The 18817-nt window shown below is 46.2% G+C and overlaps 1 protein-coding gene across 14 annotated transcripts; it reads left to right on the plus strand.

The window, feature by feature from the left end:
* Positions 1 to 256: 256 nt before the first annotated feature.
* Positions 257 to 18801, plus strand: LOC105383827 (regulating synaptic membrane exocytosis protein 2). Of its 14 annotated transcripts, none has more exons than XM_048625632.1 (22): positions 264 to 516; positions 2961 to 3165; positions 3248 to 3665; positions 5153 to 5661; positions 5998 to 6214; positions 6565 to 6729; positions 7361 to 7497; positions 8267 to 8512; positions 8654 to 8791; positions 9030 to 9209; positions 9640 to 9723; positions 9793 to 9913; positions 10380 to 10534; positions 10934 to 11042; positions 11761 to 11956; positions 13855 to 13985; positions 14070 to 14216; positions 14370 to 14502; positions 16848 to 17010; positions 17740 to 17937; positions 18257 to 18391; positions 18500 to 18801. In XM_048625632.1, exons 1-22 carry the CDS (start codon positions 407 to 409, stop codon positions 18500 to 18502), a joined length of 3900 nt encoding a protein of 1299 aa, XP_048481589.1. In that variant the 5' UTR covers positions 264 to 406; the 3' UTR covers positions 18503 to 18801. The 14 variants fall into 14 exon arrangements, with proteins under 14 accessions (XP_048481599.1, XP_048481587.1, XP_048481584.1 ...); XM_048625633.1 differs by having other exon boundaries at positions 265 to 516; positions 9042 to 9209; XM_048625630.1 differs by lacking the exon at positions 14370 to 14502 and adding an exon at positions 14870 to 14981 and having other exon boundaries at positions 261 to 516; positions 9640 to 9913.
* Positions 18802 to 18817: the final 16 nt, after the last annotated feature.

Consider the following 18817-nt stretch of genomic DNA (forward strand, 5'->3'; position numbering starts at 1 on the left):
ACATTTAAGTATTTTCTTGTTATTTATGAGAGCAAATAAGTAATACGTCGTAGGAACAACAACGAGGACACAGTAAGGAACTAACTAACGCTAATGACGGCGACCATAATCTTGAGAGACGGCCTCAAGTGTGAACGCTACGCTGGGCAGGCAGCTAGTGTACGCATGACAGCGCGAGGGCGGGCGGAGGGCGGCGCACTCGAGCGGCGCGCGGCGGGCAGGGCGGCGCCGCGCGCGGGGCCCGCGATCAATACTCCTGCTGACGTAAGGCGGCGGGCGCGCGCCATTGGCCCGCCCGGCATTATTAAATAAACCTCCTGAGAGGAGGGCGCGCGTCGCGTGGCGTGCGGGCACAGCACCGCATCACGCGCGGGCCCGCGCCGCGTCGGCCCGCTGGCGCGCGGCCATGGCAGACATGCCGGACCTGTCGCACCTCACGCCCGAGGAGCGCGCCATCATCGAGGGCGTCATGATGCGCCAGCGCCAGGAGGAGCAGCGCGAGCACGAGATCATGAGGTGCCGTGGGCTGCCCGACCCATTCCCTTTGTTTCTCAACAGCTTCAATCCACCTACCAATGCTAACTCCTTCTGTTATTCTTCAAGCTTCGTCCTGCATGTGAAGTTTTGATTGTCTTGTGACCGACACTATGCGGAAACTGAGCCTACCTAATATTTATACACGTATATCTACAAGTGATGTATTGACGTAAATACAGTTTCCCTTCTGCGCGATCTATAATCTCCATTAGTGCATGTCTAAATCGGGAATTAGAAGAGCCTTCAGTGAGTAAATCTTTAATTTTAAACTATTGTCGTTAAAATTGGGTGGTTGCATTGATAAAAGTTATCATTTGATGGCGAAAATTTTGGAATCTCTTAAGAACAGTGATATTCTTTATTCTGCGTTCAATACGCAGTTATGCGCTCACATAGGTATTGTAGATTCAAGGTATCGCCTTATTGTGAAGCTATAATAATAAAATAATTCAATTATATCTGCAATTTCTTTTTGCTGAGTCACATCACAGAGATAGATAGTCTGCAGTGTAGTGAAGTGAGGTCTGCCCACATCAGTGATCTCCAGAGCCTCCCACACAGCTTCTACCTACACATACAGTATGTTCAAATTAAATTTAATGCATGTAACCTTCCTGCTTGAGAAATTGTATATTACCTACCTATACATACATAATTTCATCGCTAACGTAAATCAAACATATAGGCGCATCATTACCATCCCTTTATTAAATTTAACAAAGTAAATATCTATTCATGTCTGCTTAAATAAACTTCGGCAATAAGAATTTCCATGTTAAATATAAGTTTTCGATTCGCTAGGGGCCGTGCAGCAGGCACAACGTATATAATCTTGTGACCTACTTTCTGACCCAGATAACAGCATTTTCATAGGGTCGGTTTTTGCAATATATTTTTTGCTTCGGAAATACGGACGCATCGTGGTTCGTGCCAGGCTGGTAGGCGCATTAGGCACTTGTATTTGGCAAGACATCCGCATATCAATTAACTATATCATGTTATAAAGAAAACGATTATGCTGTCTGGATCATTTTAACAATGAGAAACATGAGCAAGCATATTAACTATATCTGTCTACTTACTTACCATTACCAACTAGGGTATTCATAAATTATAGGAAGCAAGTATGTACACTGTTCAGTCTGTACGTATAATTATGTATAGGTAGTTACCATTATAGATACCTTTAGGTACCATACGAAGGTGCACTTCTACAAGAGACATCTAATCATTGGAGGCCAACATTATTGTGAAGAGTGTAACATTGAAATAGGTCTGATTCCTAAACGGGAACAAAGGCAAGACTTAATATATACTTATGTACGTACTTACTGTTTTTTGCATCAATCTAACAATGCAGTATTTTTTTAACAGAACTGAAAAAACTTATACTTAAATGATAAGATATTGGTTCCTAAGAACACATCCTCGCATGCTCTACATCCAAGGGCCTACTCGGAGAGCTGCTACGCTAACCGACCGACTCTATCTGGTTGTATTAAATGAACCGAAAACTTAGTATTTTAGAGTTGAAGCAAGAGTAGTCCCCCAGGGGTTCCCTAATAGGTGCATTTAAAAAAATAAATAAACTAGAATTTATAGAAACATCCTACCTGTAGCTGAAAGGCAAAAACCGGAACCTTTACCTACCTACAGTTTCTTTGTACGTCTACATGTCCGTATTTCGCATCCACTTTATTCCAAAATAGTTATAATAACAAGTATGTAGGCTGCATCCACACACGCACGATTTATAATAGCTAAAGTGCAAAAATATAAGTGGTGAGATGCGTGGGCGAACCACGTCACACGCGCCCCCGTTCAGAGACCACCCGCTGCTCTGATCGTTAATAACACATTACTTCAATGATAACTATTATTTCGATCATAAAATGGCAGACCAATAGTGTGTAAAAAAAGGGTATTGCAAGCCTAAAGGGAGTGTTCAGTCGAAAGTTGTTCAGAATTACCAAACAAATCTTTTTCAGCTTAATACGCTATCTATCTATCGTGGCGGTGGTGGATTTAGGTTGGCCATGAAATACGGGGTGACTAGCTGTTAATTAAGCCACCCAAGCTCACACCAGAAAGCTAGTAGACGACCTACTCTGAGATGCGCGGGCTTTTGGTCGTAGTGTCAACACGCCTAACAAGTCGGGAGGCAGTTTCATCTTCCTCTATATAACTTCTGAAAAGCGGAATGCTGGAGATTTACATGCGAAAAAGTAGATGTTTTCTACTTCCATGGTTACTAACTTATATTTTATGATATTATTATATATGTATGTAGTAGCTGGAAAGCTGTCGAGATAATAGGCCTTTTAAAGCCAACCTGTAGAATAATCGGGCCAGGGCCGGGATGTAGTTGTCAATCCCTTTGCCAGCATCCACTTTAAAATACCAACTAATGCAATTGACAACAGGCGCAAACAAGACGAGGTGGCGGTACTGGAGCAAACGATTCGCACAAGGAACGAGATGCAGCGCGCGGCGGGCGTGGAGCTGGCGGCCACCTGCCACATCTGCCTCAAGACCAAGTTCGCGGACGGCGTCGGCCACTCGTGCCACTACTGCCGCGTGCGCTGCTGCGCCCGCTGCGGGGGGAAGGTCACACTGCGCTCTAATAAGGTACCAACTTGCAGCCAATACCAAAATCTGCTTTTCCTCATACTTACTAACTTGAAACTATAGGGAGCGTATTATTGTGCAGGTGATATGGGTCTGCATTCTATGCCGCAAGAAGCAGGAGCTGCTGTCGAAGACGGGCCAGTGGATCCACAAGAGCGGGCCGGCGGACGCGATGATGTGGCAGCAGATGGAGTCGGACCTGCGCGGGCTGCCGATGCCGGGCGAGGCCACGCTGGACAAGCGGCCCAAGCTGGAGCGGGCACACAGCGCGGCGGAGAAGGAGAACCTTCCCTTGCAGCGTGGGGGCAGTGCGTTGAGACGGCAGTACAGCCAGCAGGAGCCGCGCTGCTACGGCGAGCTGGAGGGGCTGGCGCGCACGCACCCGCATCTGGTTCACCCGCGGCAGAAGGCGGCCTACGGCGTGGAGGACGAGCCGCCTCGCTCCTCCTCCGACGAGGAGGCGCCCGACTGCGACGACGACGACGAGTACCGCGACCGCGGTGAGTACCGCACGCCCCCCCCCGCATACCCTCCCATCCACTTCGTATTTTAGTTTCTCACTCCACACACTACAGTACCACACGAATAGAACACACCCACACCCCGATCTTTACAGTTTTAACTCTTCAGAGAACATTATTTAACTTGTCGCCTCATTGTGCCATCGAACTGGGAAGTTAGGTGTTCCGTGCGGGGATTTGATTTAGAACTAACGATAAAGCTACTAATTACATAAGTTTAAATTAAATGCACTTTAGGGATTGTGTTAACAGTAATATGAGCACCTATACTTGGAGTCGTACCATTCATCATATCATTTCGAAATGGAATTCATTGTAAGTTTTTTTCACATTACTTTCAGATAAACAATACTGACATCCGCATTTTATGTTTCAATGTTCATTTCGGAAGGATTAAAATGTTCATTTACCTTCCCCTATTACGCAGAAGGTGCCATATTAAAATAAGCCATACTTAATATTGTTACTACAACCTATTTACTTAGCAGTATTGTGGAGCGTCCCTAGCGGTCATGTAGCGCCCTCACCGCGCGGTCCACGGCCGTGGTCCCTGGCTCGGCCGAGGCTCACCTTCCCCTACATGTTGCAGGTAATAGAGATAGGAGCAGCTCCGAGAGCTCCAAGGGCCAGCGCCGGGTCACGTTAGACGAGAAAATGAAAAAGTTCTTCTCGGTGAGAGGGTTTTTCGGAAATTTGCGTTGTAATATACTGCTGAACTTGTGACCTCTACCAGTTACCATTACTATTCATTCATTGTTTTCTGCAAAACTCTCCCTTCTCTAAACGATTGACTTTAATTATTTCTGTTGACTATCAAAATCTATCCTTCTTTTTACGATAACGAGTTGCCTTTTCCATTTATAAAACTACACTCACAATTAGTCGCCAGAAAGCTAAACAAAACAGTAGGTAAACCGGAAAATCCCCGCAGACGTGGAAACTCTGGTTAAAGACGATTTTGAATGTAGTTTGACCAAAAGTTTGAACCATAAACATTAGTTGATACATGGCGTTAATTGGTGTTGTAGGAATATTAATGTTTTTAATGTTATTTCTGCTTCGTTCGTTTGTGGTTCAAGCAAACGCATGCTTGGGCGAAAAGAAGTGTATTCAATATTTCAAAATTTGTTAGATTTTGTGATCGTGTAATTTATTTCTGATTGTTGTTTTTATGTACCTAAGTATAATCGGAATGGGTTGACACATTCTTTCCGCTTGTGCGTGTTCACCGCTTTGAATTTGTTTTCTAAACGCTAAAGGGACACATAATTTTTAAACTCTTTTTCTGGGATAGTAAATAATTTAAAGCAAAAGAAATAAAGTACCTATCAAGTATAGGTAGGTAAATGGTAAAATAGATATGTGACGTGGACTCGCGCGGACTGTGAGGGCGCTACATGAGCGCTCGGGGCGCTCGCGGCCGCTGCAGAGCAGAACTGTCGGCTATTGAACGATCTCATCCATAGGACAACTAGAGGGCTGCACTCCTCTGAGGCACCCGCAGCTGCGCAGCGCCAGCGTGGCTGCCAACAATTATTACAATTTGACTAATCACTCGGCGGGCGGGTACGAGGCGGAGGCGCGCGGCGGCGGGCGCAGCTTCGACTCGGCCACGGACTGCCGCTGGCGCGCGCGCGACGACGGCGACGGCGCCTACCTGCGGCCCTACGCGCCCGACGACCGCACCCGGCTCGAGCGACCCGTCTACAAGAGTGCCTATCTATGGGAAGATTCCGCCGACAATAGACGTTTCACCGAGAGGAGAAAAAAAACGGTTCGGTTCGACGGGCACGAGGGCGCGGCCACGTTCCCCCGCGGCGGGCGGGACGCGGGCGGCGCGCCGCTGGACTGGGCCTCGCTGCGCTGGGAGCAGGAGCGCCAGACCAGCCAGGACTCCGCCACCAAGGACTCCGGCATCGACACCTCCAGCACATTCACCTCCAGCGAAGATTCTAACAGGGGTGATTGCCCTAAGGTACATTTACAGTATCAGTTTATTCCTTTATAATATTTTGTTTCTTTCAACTCTCCAATGTTTTTTTACTAGGTTAATCAAATCAAATGCAAGGTAATCTGAAAGGACGTTCACGATTGTTACCCCGCAAAGTTTCTTGTAATACTGCAGTCCCAATACCTACATGTCTGTGTACCTTAGCCGCTGCACGATCGCATTACCGCGCATGCACTGACTCTATAAATGTGCACTCTTTACATGTTTCGCCCACACTTCATTGTAAAAACGGTGTCGTATGTCCTTCTAGTGCGTGTGTGTTTGTTGTGGCGGTGTGGCCGTGTGCTAATGGCGCGACAGTTTCCGCAGAGCTGGCAGGTGTCGGCGGACGGGTCTCGCATGATCGGGCACATGGTGCTGCGCAAGACCGTGGTGGAGGGCAGCTCGCACTCGTCGTGCGCCATCCTGGGGCTCAAGGTGGTGGGCGGCAAGCTGCTGCCCGACGGGACCAGGGGCGCCATCGTGGAGAAAGTTAAGAAGGGTTCCATAGCCGACGTGGAAGGACAACTTAGGATAGGTATGTGTGTTCTGTTGAATAACTTTACTTGTACAGCCGCATCAATCATGTAACTTGAGAGAAATTGCGACCATTTATTGTAAAAGCCCATAATATTTATCAACGAATCAGAAGAGAGTATCCAGAACGCGTCCTTGCTGCAATCAACGAATACCTAGAGGCCGAGCGGCAAATCGCGCACCAATGGCGTCTCGCGGCTTGACAACCTTCCACCCCGCCTCACCCAGCACCTACAAAGGGACCTTAAAATTGTCTTCTACGCATAGGTCTAGAATCCTCTCTTCTGTACATAGGTGAAGATTTTAGCTGTAAGTTCCTTTCCATCTCTCTAACCTGGATACCATGACCAGGTGACGAGGTGCTCCAATGGAACGGCGTCCCGCTGCAGGGGCGCGGCGCGGAGGACACGGCGGCGGTGGTGGCGGACAGCAAGCACGACTCGCACGTCGAGCTGGTGGTGAGCCGGCCCGTGGTGGCCGCGCGCCCGCCCGCGCAGCCGTGGCGGACGCATAAAGGTAAGAATCTAGGTGGTAACCACATTAAAACACTACATAATACAACATGCCGAAACTTAAAACCCATTTTCGCCAAAGAAGATTATTATTAGGTATAAAGTTTTGACCAAAGTAAAATTCTTAGATTTTTATTACACACTAGCTGTTCCCGCGCGCTTCGCTTCGCCTTAAAAAGTTTTCCCGTGGGAATTCCGGGATAAAAAGTAGCCTATGTTCTTTCCCAGGGTCTAAACCGTATGTATACCAAATTTCATTCAAATCCGTTCAGTAGTTTTGGCGTGAAAGAGTAACAGACAGACAGACAGACAGACAGACAGACAGACAGACAGACAGACAGACACAGTTACTTTCGCATTTATAATATTAGTTAGGATTATGTTACCTACAATGACCTACATACATATGCCGATTCCTTTGGGACGGGCTATTGAAGTGCAACTACGAGACCACAGTATAGGTTATCGGAATCCAACACATCTAGCGCAGCTCCTGTGAGCGTGTGAACTGTGTCTTGACCAAAAAACTTCGACAGATTTCAAACGGTGCTAAGCTTAGAGTAGATTAGTTACCGACCGATTCCACCAGCTTGAATCCAGCCAGTTCAGAAACTGAACACCACGATTGTTAACAGAAGTATACACGGAAGTGATGGGGGGATGCGAAAAGCCGAGCGTGCTAGTGACGTCACCGGGCTCCCCCGACGTGCACTCCAGGCGACGCAGCAGAAGACACAACCATCACAACGCCAGCGTCGCCGGAAGAGTACAGGTGATAACCCTATTTATTATTATAAATTCTTTATTGCACATAAAAAACATTGTACAAAGGCGAACTTAATGCTAGTAGCATTCTCTACCAGTTAACCTTTGGTGATGTCGAGAAAGTGGTTGGTAGTGCGATAGGCTGAGAGGAGAGAAGTTTATCTACTTAAATCGAGACACAGAGATATACTTACTTATACATAATAGCTATACAAATGATATACATATATATATAAATATATTCCTACATTATATTATAATATACCTAATACATACTAATAATACAAAATATAATAAACTATAGTATAATATCATCATCATCAAATAAAATATATTTAAAATCAATTTTATTGATCGTTCTGCACTTGGAGGTAGTGCTGACGAACTTTGGCCTTGAAGATGTCTATAGACTTTATTTATCGATAGCCTGTAAAGGGTTGATCTAAACTAAAAGGTTACTGGTCTCCTTCTTAGATGATACAGGCCTTCTTACGTATCGGTGACTAGATCGGTAATACTAGAGCTGAACTAGGTTTGTTAGTTGTCATCGTGGTGAGAGGATTAGCCAGTCCAATCAGTCTTCAGTCGCTGATAGCCCTGGGTTTCCCGGGCGTATATAAGGTACTTTACAGTTGATTCGTCACTCGGGGAGGCCCCTTTCATGCACCCTAGGTTTCTGGTAAAGCAACGGCTATGAAATACTCCAACTTATTATAGTTGCAGCGCGCAAATTTAACTTTAAACTTTTACCCCCTAATACCCTTATATTTCAACAGCTAAAGATCTACTTCGACATCAGCGCACTCCAACTACTAGTGACGGTGGTGTCGGCGGCCGGCCTCAGTCCGCGGCCGGACGGGTCCCCGCGGTGTCCGTACGCAAAGATCTTCCTTCTACCGGACAAGAGCGAGAAAAGCAAACGCAGGACCAAGACTTTCGCTAACACCCTGGAGCCACGGTGGAACCAGACGTTTGTGTATTGCGGGATTCGTATCACGGATATCAAGAAACGGACTTTAGAAGTAAGTCACGGAGAAAGCAATAAAGTTAATAACGTTTTAATTAATAAAGTTAATTGCTTTAATCTTTCTTGATAGTTTTTGTCGCGTATTTTTATTCAGGGCAATGGAGCTTTCAGAGATTATTTTATTGTTCTTTTGCAGGTAACAGTGTGGGATTTGAACCGTTATGGCCCAAACGATTTTCTCGGTGAAGTGCTCTTAGATCTGGACAGTATAGTGATGAATCATGAACCCAACTGGTACACGCTGAAGCCTCACGAAGAATCCATAAGTTATAACGTGAGTGTCTTACAATGATAAGTACCTTTAAGTAGATGAATAGATCCACGTGATCATCTCTCAAAATTCAATCAAAAATATATGTATTTTTTCACTGAATTCTAAGAGTAGGATTGATTGAAAGCATTTTTCCATGATTTTTCCTGAAGTTTGTCAGAATTCAGTCTACTTCATTTAATCATCACCAACTTCCACAAAAACGACATCCAAGGCACTACAGGTTTTCTGAAGAAAACAGTCGTTCTTCCAGAGATACAGAGAGGAAGAAGCAGATGGCGAACACCTGTCACCGCCGTCGACGTCGACGTCGCGCCTGTCGGACTCCGACACGCCCAGCGAGTGCGAGATGCGGCGGCACCACTCGCTGTCCAGCCTGGCTTCTAGCTCCAGCCCGCCGCCGTCGTCGCACAACCACGAGGTACATTGTTGTAAACACAAACTTTTTTTGTCCTTCTTTTGTTTATTATTCGTTCGCGGTAGAAGACTGTTTGGTCACCGATAAATTTCTAGTAGGTAAATTAAACTTCGGATTTTATAATCGATGCTGTAGGTAAATAATATAAATAAATTATAATGGTCTAATTTTGACCAAGGCGACTGATGCATTAGCGCAGGACCTGAATTTAGTGCCCAAGTTTTTCACAGGGCATTCTCTTTTTTATCACTCTCATTCTCATCCAATGGAACGGATACCTGAATGTTTTGCCCATCCGATCCGACAGCATATCCCATTTCACTTTTTTACTAGCTGTCGAGTTGGTTCTGCACTGTTCAACGTGCCACAAGTACGGGCTACGCATCGCGTGAGGTGTGTGGTGAGTTGGTGTAACTCGCATGTGATGTTGCAGCGCATGGAGGACGGGGCGCGGCGCAGCCGTCGCGACGTGTCGCCGTCGGGGCGCGCGCGGGCGGCCGGCCTGAGTCGCGAGCGGGTGAGCACCGCGCGAGCTCGCTGCGATGTGCGAGGTGGTGAGCACTGGCTGACGTGTGCTTGTGTGCAGGGCGGCGGCGGCGGCGGCGCGCGCTCGCAGTCGGCCGCGCCCGGCGCCCGCGGCCCGCGCGCCCGCAGCAAGTCTCCGCGCCGCTCCCTGTCCCCGCCGGCCGACTCCTGGCGCTACACAGGTGCTCCCGCGCTACTCGCGCCCCGCACGGAACACCGAGACCGCTCATTACGACTCTCTACCACTAACTGTTTATCTCTCGATCTCTGACCTTCTCCTTCATTTTATGTTTGACTCATCTTCCACCGACTTCCTCCTCCCGATACGAGCACACTTCCACTTGGCATGTCCGCGAGTAGGTGCGTTGTGTGCACGCCACTTGACCCTAGTTTTTAAGGTAGTCGTGTGCGCGGCGCACTGTTTCACTTCAATTTTTGAGTTCACGTTTGCGAATGGTTTTTGAGCACTAATTCGATATCATTTTTCATTGACGCCGATAGTTGCACACGTTCATTTGATAGACGATGGAACGTTTTTAATGTATCGCTCATTTGTATGAGTTTTTTAAAGGCGTTCCATGGTGCGTGCATTGTTTGTAGTAGTGGCACGTGTGTAGCGCGGTGGTTTGCAGCTCGTGCGTGTTGCAGGCGAGGAGCGCGGGGGCGGCGGCGGGGGCGGGGGCGGGGGCGAGGGGCGGCTGCCCACGCACGCGTACGCGCCGCGCTTCCAGTCGCGCTCCGCCACCGCCACGCCCACCACCAGCCCCAAGAAGAGGCAGCTGCCGCAGATACCGCCGCACCAGGTGATTGTCCTACGATTATTGACACTTGCACAAATCTATCAATCACATTAATTTACACTTTATACTCGTGTTATTACTAAGTTTCGTGATAACTAGGCGATCAGTATCTAGGGACCCATATGCATTAAGTACTTATTGCATTTATTTGGAATGATACAACATAATCTATGCAAAATTTAAGAAAAAAAGTTAACCGTAGAAACAGTATAAAATGCAATCGCAATCCAGGGAATCAATGAGCAGATCGTTTGATAACACGTGCCATGGGAGAGCCTTGTCCCGAAGTGCACTACTTTAGGTTGGACGACCGCCAACGCTGGGGCAACAAATGTTTGCGCAAGTCGCACTTATTGATTTCAACTTGTAACAAGAGGTTTTTGACTATGGTATTCGTCCCAGGGCACGCAGCGGACAGTCCGGGCGCAGGTGTCGGCGGACCTAGAAGAACGTAAGTGGATCGCGCCGCACCACATTGGCGCAACACTCACCTACCGCAGCACGCCACAAGGTCAATACACGCAACGCCTCTCCACCGCTTCCTTCTGTTGTTTGTTATTTACATCTGTTGTTTATTGAATCGAGTTTTTGGGTGTGTTGGGACCAACCCTTTGTTAGTGTTTGAAGCTATTGCTGTCACTTTTTAGGTTATAATATGAAAGCATGATAGCAATAGATTTGATTTCAATTTAAGGGTTGGTGCAAGACACCATTAATATCTGACTGTTTAGTCTCTGTCTTGCGACTTTGGCAAATAGATGGATAGATATTAGATAAATTTTATGAATAATTTGGTGCTACTTAATGATATCATCTTTTAACGTACCATTACGTGGATTCTGAATGTGAAATTGAACCTTAAATCAACTGGCATTAGGTACATCAAAACACATCTTAGTTAGCTTTGTAGAAAATCAAGCTTATTAGATTGGTTTAGAAGCTGAATAATTATTTGCTGGAGTAAAATTTTTAACATTAAAAGAATATGTCTTCTAGTGACAAACTCTCCTCAGTATGAATATCACAATTTAGATCCCTATGAAAGACACTATTATTGATGGAAAATTCCTGTTTATATCTGGAGAATAGCCAAAAAGCTGCCTGTAACCAGTAACAGCTAAACGCACATAGACAGTGCCAAGTACCTAGAAACTAGCCCCCTCACATAGCCTAGTTGAAACTCAAGAAGCAACCAACAGCATCAAATAACCAAATAAAACTTCCGTCAGGCTGGGAGCGTCACTACGCCGGCTTATCCGACTCTGAGCTAGCGGCGCGCGGCGGCAACGGCGGCGGCTGGGCGCCCCGGAGGCGACCCTCCCCGGACCAGGCGGCCGGAGACTCAGACCTCGAGTCCGTGGCCTCGGTCACGTCTAGCGCATTCAGCACGCAGTCCGAGCGGCCAAGACCGACCAGGATGCTCAGGTATAAGGGTCAGGAATGTGGAGTGAGTGTGTGGGGTGACAGCTTGGTGAATAATGAGCAACAGATGAATAATAAGTCCTTAAGACTTACAGGAATAGTGAATCCCCGATATTATAAATAGGTACCTATTCGAATAACAATTTATCTAGTTAGAAACTCCTGAATTTAATACAACTTTAAAACATCCTGATGACCCTCCTGTTATTGAATGCATCGTAACGATGTTATTTAATAACACATGCAGTCTGGCATAGTATCTTTCAAATTCGTACGAGTCATCTTACCGAAAATTTTACTAGCAAACGATGTTGCAGCAGACGGCGTAACCCTCAGCACTATACATGTTCCTCTTGCGATAGCGCTATGTCAGCCAATGTCCCTCTGTACCCCAGCAGTAGGGCCCCGCGCCGCCTGCCCCTCGTGGCGCTGCCGGCGGGCGCGGGGCGAGCACTGCGACGCAGACTCCGCACGCCGCACCCGCCGCGGAGGCGACTGCACACCCGGAGTAGGTCCCACCCGGCATACCCCAAGAGAACCCACGCCCCTTACGAACGTAGCCACAGCTGCCCCGACTACCCCGCCCAAACAAACACCTACAAAATTACTGATAACAACAAAGAATATGTTTTCCAATTAGACTTGACCCGCCCCAAAATGTTGACGCATAGGACTAGAAGTGTGTCATGCTCTAGAGAACAGAAGAGGTTGCTAGACAATCATTGCTACATATCTTGTGATATACATAACCCTTATAGTTATAAGCATCCCGTAAGTAGGCCCCGGCTTGCTGAGAGATCAGCAACTGTGGACTCTATTTATCCGAGACATAGTTACACTGAAAAGGCTAAAATCACCCGTAGAAAGCTGCCGCAAATACCAGTTATTAGACCATACATAGACGACAATTTCAATGATGCGATCTATCGCAGTGAAGAGCGTGTGCAGCCTACAAGAGATGAGTGGCATCCGTTATCGGAAGTGGATCTAATTCCCAAAAACTACGAGAGTACTCAATATCACGGGTACGATAGCGATGGTAGCATCGCTGAAACTACCATCCACGTCAGTATAGACAAACAAGACGCGGATGTGAACAATTCAGCAATAAATTATGACCATCCTACTTATTCTAACAAGAATGATGATGGGCATCAATCACATTCGTTATACAATAATCGTAAGAAATGCTTATCGCTAGATATAAAATCCAGTTACGAAAGTGCGACAGATTTAGGAGATCCAACTGATTCTCCCAAAACTGTTCCTAAATTGAAGGACGACGACGCCGGTCCAAGGTCGGATAAGTCCAAGTCCAATAAGGAAAAGATTAAAAGACGCCATTCCGATTCGGTATTTTTAAGAACTTCATCTTTTAATTCCGACTCATCTCAGGATTGTGTTTTCAAAAAGATGCCCGAACGCAAGGCCAGTCATGTACCACAATCAAACGACACCAGAATCGATAATGATAGGAAGAGTGTAGTGAGTATCAGTGAGATATTGAGTTTCCAGGAGTACCGCTCCCCCGACTCCCAGTCCCCCGTGCCCAGCGTAGATCTATCGCTCAAGGAACCCTTACAGTCTATTATTAAGAAAGCTCGCTCCCGCTCTCATTCTCTAGCATCAGGTCATTTAGAGCGTGAACTGTGTATGTTGGCTAACTGTCTGTCTGTTGCTCTCTCCCCCGCGCCCCCCGCCGCCCCCGCCGCCTCGCCCCCGCACGACGCCCCGGACCCGTCGACGTCGGACGACGCTCCCGCCAAACCGGAATTCCAAACGATTCAATCGATGGCGAATCAAAAACGGAATCCTCGTCCACGGAACAAAAAACCTGCAAAATCCGGCTCCAAAAAACCTCGCGGCAAAACTGGCTCGTCACGACGTGGATCGAAACGCAGCAACGAGTACGGAGGACGAGAGAACGGGCGCGGCGGCCACCAGCCGCAGCCGCTGGAGCGCCGCGAGTCCCGCCGCTCGCAGTTCACGCGCAGCCTCAGCAACGCAGACGGACCGCCCGACGAAAAAGCTGGTAAGAAACCTTAACCATAGTATGTTTATATTTTATGTATCTATCGAAATGTCCGGAACTAACGTATCGTGTGTAATCTATAAGACGGCAGCCTGAGCGACACGGCGCTGGGCGGCAACGGCGAGCTGGAGGCGGCGTGCGACGACGCGCTGCTCAAGGCCGAGCCGCGGGACTACTTCGGCCCCGGCATGGGCAAGAAGAGCAACTCCACCTCGCAGCTCTCCGCCACAGGTGAACCTACATCTTATCTACCACCTACAACCCTTTTACGTCACGCACCTATTATTTCTATACATTAAACTCAACTTTGTTCGTCTCACTGGCACAGTGACACGAACAAATCCCAGCCGACCGCTCATCTTTCTGATTACAATTAATCAACAGGACGGAAACGGAGATTAGGTTTCGGTAAACGCGGCAAAAATTCGTTCACGGTGCAACGCAGCGAGGAGGTGGGCCCCGGGGGCGCGGGGGTGTCCCGCGCCTCGTCCGCCTCCAGCGAGCACGACGACGACAGGTTGGACCCCCACCACCTGACAACATTGACACAATAGTGCGGACTGCGGCGCCGGCGGACCACCGAGTTACTGACCCGCACGGCAGGCGCGATTAACGGCCATTTACTCAACACTAGCGACCATTCAGACACAGCACACCAACATGTATTTCACCAACATAACATTGTAAACACAACACATCAATGTCGCTTCCGCCGAAAATACTAGCTTTCCATGGTAAATGTGATTTAATAACCCGTTTTCGTTTCTTAGGTTAACTATATGAACCGTAGGTATGTCCCTATATCGTATTAGCTTTGTTGCCCACACCTGGTGGGCGCGGGCGCGGCGTGTGTGCGTGTAGCGTCATGTGTGTGTGTGTGGTAGAGTCGGGCGGCGGCGGCGGCGCGCGGCGCAAGCGCTCCGGGCCCACGTCGTTCCAGCGCTCGCACGAGGTGGCCGCCAGCCTCGCCTCCGTCTCCAGCTCGGAGGGATCCTCGTAAGTCTCCCCGCGCCGAGGGGCGATCGCGTTCTCTTCTCTGCTCTTCTCTGTGCGCTCTCTGTGTCTTGTACCGCATGTCGATATATTGGTGTTTTTACTTCTCTTATTTTCTGTTCGCACGCACGAGTCTTCCCTCGCATACGCAAGCACTCTCTCGGATGGCCCTGGCCGTGTTGTCGTGTGCAGTATTGTCGTCTCCAGTATCGTCGCGGCGCCGCCGGGCGCGGCCCTGGCTAGTGTCGACCGCTTCCTTATTTTTATTGATGCACGATTGTGGGTGATTGATAAATGTTGTCAATGCTGCAAACGTTAATTTTAAGGAGTATATTTTATTATCTGATTTGTGACTCAAGAGTATATTCCATTGAAAATAAGTTTTTTTTTGGCTAATCAAAATTGCTTGCGTCACGAATCATGTATAATATCACTCGTGTACCTTTTTATAAAAATCTTACATTACACCAATCAGAACGCACACCTTTAAACCTTTGCATGAAATGAGGCCTACCACTCAGTATCACCTGCTCCATTCCATATAAACCTTATAAAATGTACCGTGGAAAATTGCTAAATTAGAGTTAGATATTTAGATCTACGCATATGATTTTTTATATATTCCAGAGTATACAGTTCTTCGCATTTTAGATGGCTCATTGGTCTGTACTTACTATGGCTACTAGTCGTACAATAAGTATTATTTCCTAATAGATTGCTACAAGAAACTTAGTATTTCTACGTAGGTTGGTTGAGTTACGGTATCTTCTTTCGATAGTGAACTAGTAGGATTTCTCTCTATCGACGACACTATATAAATATGTAACTATAAATACTATATTTCGATCTGTATACCCATTATATTCTGTTAGACCTAGTGTGAAGCCTTCTAACGTACTCCACGATCTGCATCGACCGACTACCGCCCTCTTTCTTCACTATTGTCTCAATGTTGTCATGTATTTTTAGTCTTTGTATTTTCCTATGCAAACCTCAGTACCCAAGCCAGGCCTTTCACTAATGCACTAAAATTTTTCAGTAATCCCCTAGATTTACTATATTTAAATTAAATGTGAAGTATTGGCTTGTGTACACGTAAATATAATGAGTATATCTTATATGTCTATCCTAAATTACTGAGATGGTTTTTATCAATTTAGTTTTCATGTATGTTCATCTGTGATATTCTGTAAACTTAATTGATACCATTTCATAATTATTTGGCACCGAATGAGTAAGCACTAAACAAATATAGGTTCATCTTATATGCCTCCTATTCATTTTGATATTAAGAAAAATGTGTAAGTACCTTTATTTGCTAAAACAAAAGTGCATGCATTATTTATTCACCTAAATATATATCTTTCATATACAAAATCATTTCCAATATACCCTGACTGAATCCTAAAGCACCATTTTCAATCTCATTCAATAACGCAAACAAGTGCTAATAAACGGTCCCTAGCTACGACGAAATACCAACAGAGCATAACTTGGTGCCTATTTTACACAGGATTCAGAAGTTACATAGATCTTGTAAAACTTTTTTAAATTGTCTAGCGGCCTACCCTAACATGGCCATTCAGAAGTGTCCAAGCCAGCCTAAAAACTAGCAAAGTATCGCTGGCATTTGTTATTGCGCGCCGATTCGCTCGCTAACAGAGCTCCCAATTCACGTCACAAAATTGTCAACGACATCCCAGCATTCTCGCACTTCATACGACTGAGCTATTACAATCCGCTTTTCAATCTTAACCCTTCTACCGAATCTCGGCGATGTCGTTGCCTCTCTGTCACGCGAATTGTGCCACCACCACGCCTTTCCCCACTGCGTTAACAGATGTGATTGAGTATGCATATACTCCACAGATGGTCGCCGGGTCTACGCGGCTCTGGTTCGTCGGACGGCGGCGGTCTTTCCGACTTCATCGATGGACTCGGGCCGGGCCAGCTGGTGGGCAGACAACTGCTGGGCGCGCCCACGCTCGGGGACGTGCAACTCTCCATGTGCTACCAGAAGGGATTCCTTGAGGTAGGTTGGACACTGATGGCGTTATGGAACGGTTGAAGAAGGTGTTGCCACTCCTTATAAAATTTACGATGGCAAATGTATTTTAAAAGAACGAGTTAAGGTAATGGCTATATCAAATAACGATATAGATCCGCTATAACTCGGCATATATGCATACTTCTCTCTTCAATAATCATGCCTTCTCCCTCATCTAAAGTTTGCACAAAACATGTTTCGCTCAGTGAAGTAACCCTGTCTAATATCTTCGGGACATTCTGGGCAGTCAGCGAGTTCCCGCATGTTTGTTGCCATTATAATTGTAAGTGTGACTGTGTGAAATAAAGAAAAAAAAAAAAAAAAAAAAACAAGAAATGCACAACTGGGGGTTTTTAGTCGGTTAAAGGCCGACACTACCTGGGTCCCCTTCCAGATTTTCCTCCAGGAGTGCAAAAAAAAAAAAATTATTAATAATATATAGGTATATATATATAAAAGATAAAATATATATATTATAAGCTTCCACATTGAGTAGTGAGTAGTTAAAAGATGAAGACAAAAAACAACCAAACTCTCACAATATATTGATCTCTCAAAAAGGCACGGACATAAAGTCTGTGGAGTGATAATAAAATCTTTAAAAAAAAAAAAAAACCCTCGCACTTTGACGCCGCCAAGACGATCCAATCTTTAGCGTAGTCAGCGTTTTGGTATTTACCATATCAATATGACATCAACAATCTCTATTCCCAGGTGGAGGTGATCCGCGCGCGCGGGCTCCAAGCGCGGCAAGGCAGCCGCACGCTGCCGGCGCCCTACGTCAAGGTGTACCTGGTCAACGGCAAGCGCTGCGTGGCCAAGGCCAAGACCACTAGCGCGCGCCGCACGCTCGACCCACTGTACCAGCAGACCTTGACCTTCAGGGAGAACTTCAAGGGATGCGTATTGCAAGTGAGTTTTATTTTTATATACTTGTACATATAAGCTAGGCCCTAAGTCTACCTGGTGATCGGCAAGACCTGCGTGGCTAAGGCCAAGACGACTAGCGACCCGCTGTAAGAGTGTGCATTCAGCATTTGACGTTTACGTTTCGTTCTATAAAAAAATGCGTTTTCTTCTATAAAAAGTTTGATGGGAATTTCCGCTAGAGGCGCCACTTTGTATGTGAGGCAATGTAATTGAATACCATAAAAAACAAAAACTTAGTGATTGAAGCGTTAATCTTAGCATAAAATCACAGAGTTAAAATAATCTGTATGTCTTGTCCTAGGTGACAGTGTGGGGCGACTACGGGCGCATCGAGGGCAAGAAGGTGTTCATGGGCGTGGCCCAGATCATGCTGGACGACCTCAACCTCTCCAACATCGTCATCGGATGGTACAAGCTTTTTGGAACCACTTCTTTGGTAAGTATTTTGTCACCGTTTCATCAACCTGAGTTACCCGATTATTGTGGCACGATTGTAATGCAATGAGTCTTAATAATAATAACTAATTCGCATTTTCTTTTACAGTAACCCAAGGACAATGCAATGTCTAGGAAGCGGGGTGGTTGCAGACCCTATATCACAATAAAAAAAATTAAAACATGTCCAAGTAATACATTAGTGATACTGCTTTAATATCATGATAAAAAATGCAATCAATATCTTGAATATAGGAAATTTTCTATAAAACGAATGATATAATTATTTGTATTTTTATTTTCAGTTGGGCTACTGAAGTTTTGAATAGATAGCATTTTATAGCAATGAAACAAATGTATAGATGTATTCAATAATATGTAATTAAGTATTAAAAGCCAAATGCAAATCTGGTATTGTTTCTTACTT

The sequence above is a fragment of the Plutella xylostella genome, chromosome 15 (genome assembly GCF_932276165.1).
Source record: "Plutella xylostella chromosome 15, ilPluXylo3.1, whole genome shotgun sequence".
In the NCBI taxonomy this organism is placed as follows: domain Eukaryota; kingdom Metazoa; phylum Arthropoda; class Insecta; order Lepidoptera; family Plutellidae; genus Plutella; species Plutella xylostella.

Excerpts from the sequence above, each read along its gene's own strand:
- LOC105383827 (XM_048625627.1), top strand. The coding sequence starts at position 407 with ATGGCAGACATGCCGGACCTGTCGCACCTCACGCCCGAGGAGCGCGCC. Across the intron at positions 13,986-14,069 it reads ACCGCCCGACGAAAAAGCTG|ACGGCAGCCTGAGCGACACG; the intron begins GTAAGAAACCTT and ends GTAATCTATAAG. Across the intron at positions 14,217-14,369 it reads CTCGCAGCTCTCCGCCACAG|GACGGAAACGGAGATTAGGT; the intron begins GTGAACCTACAT and ends ATTAATCAACAG.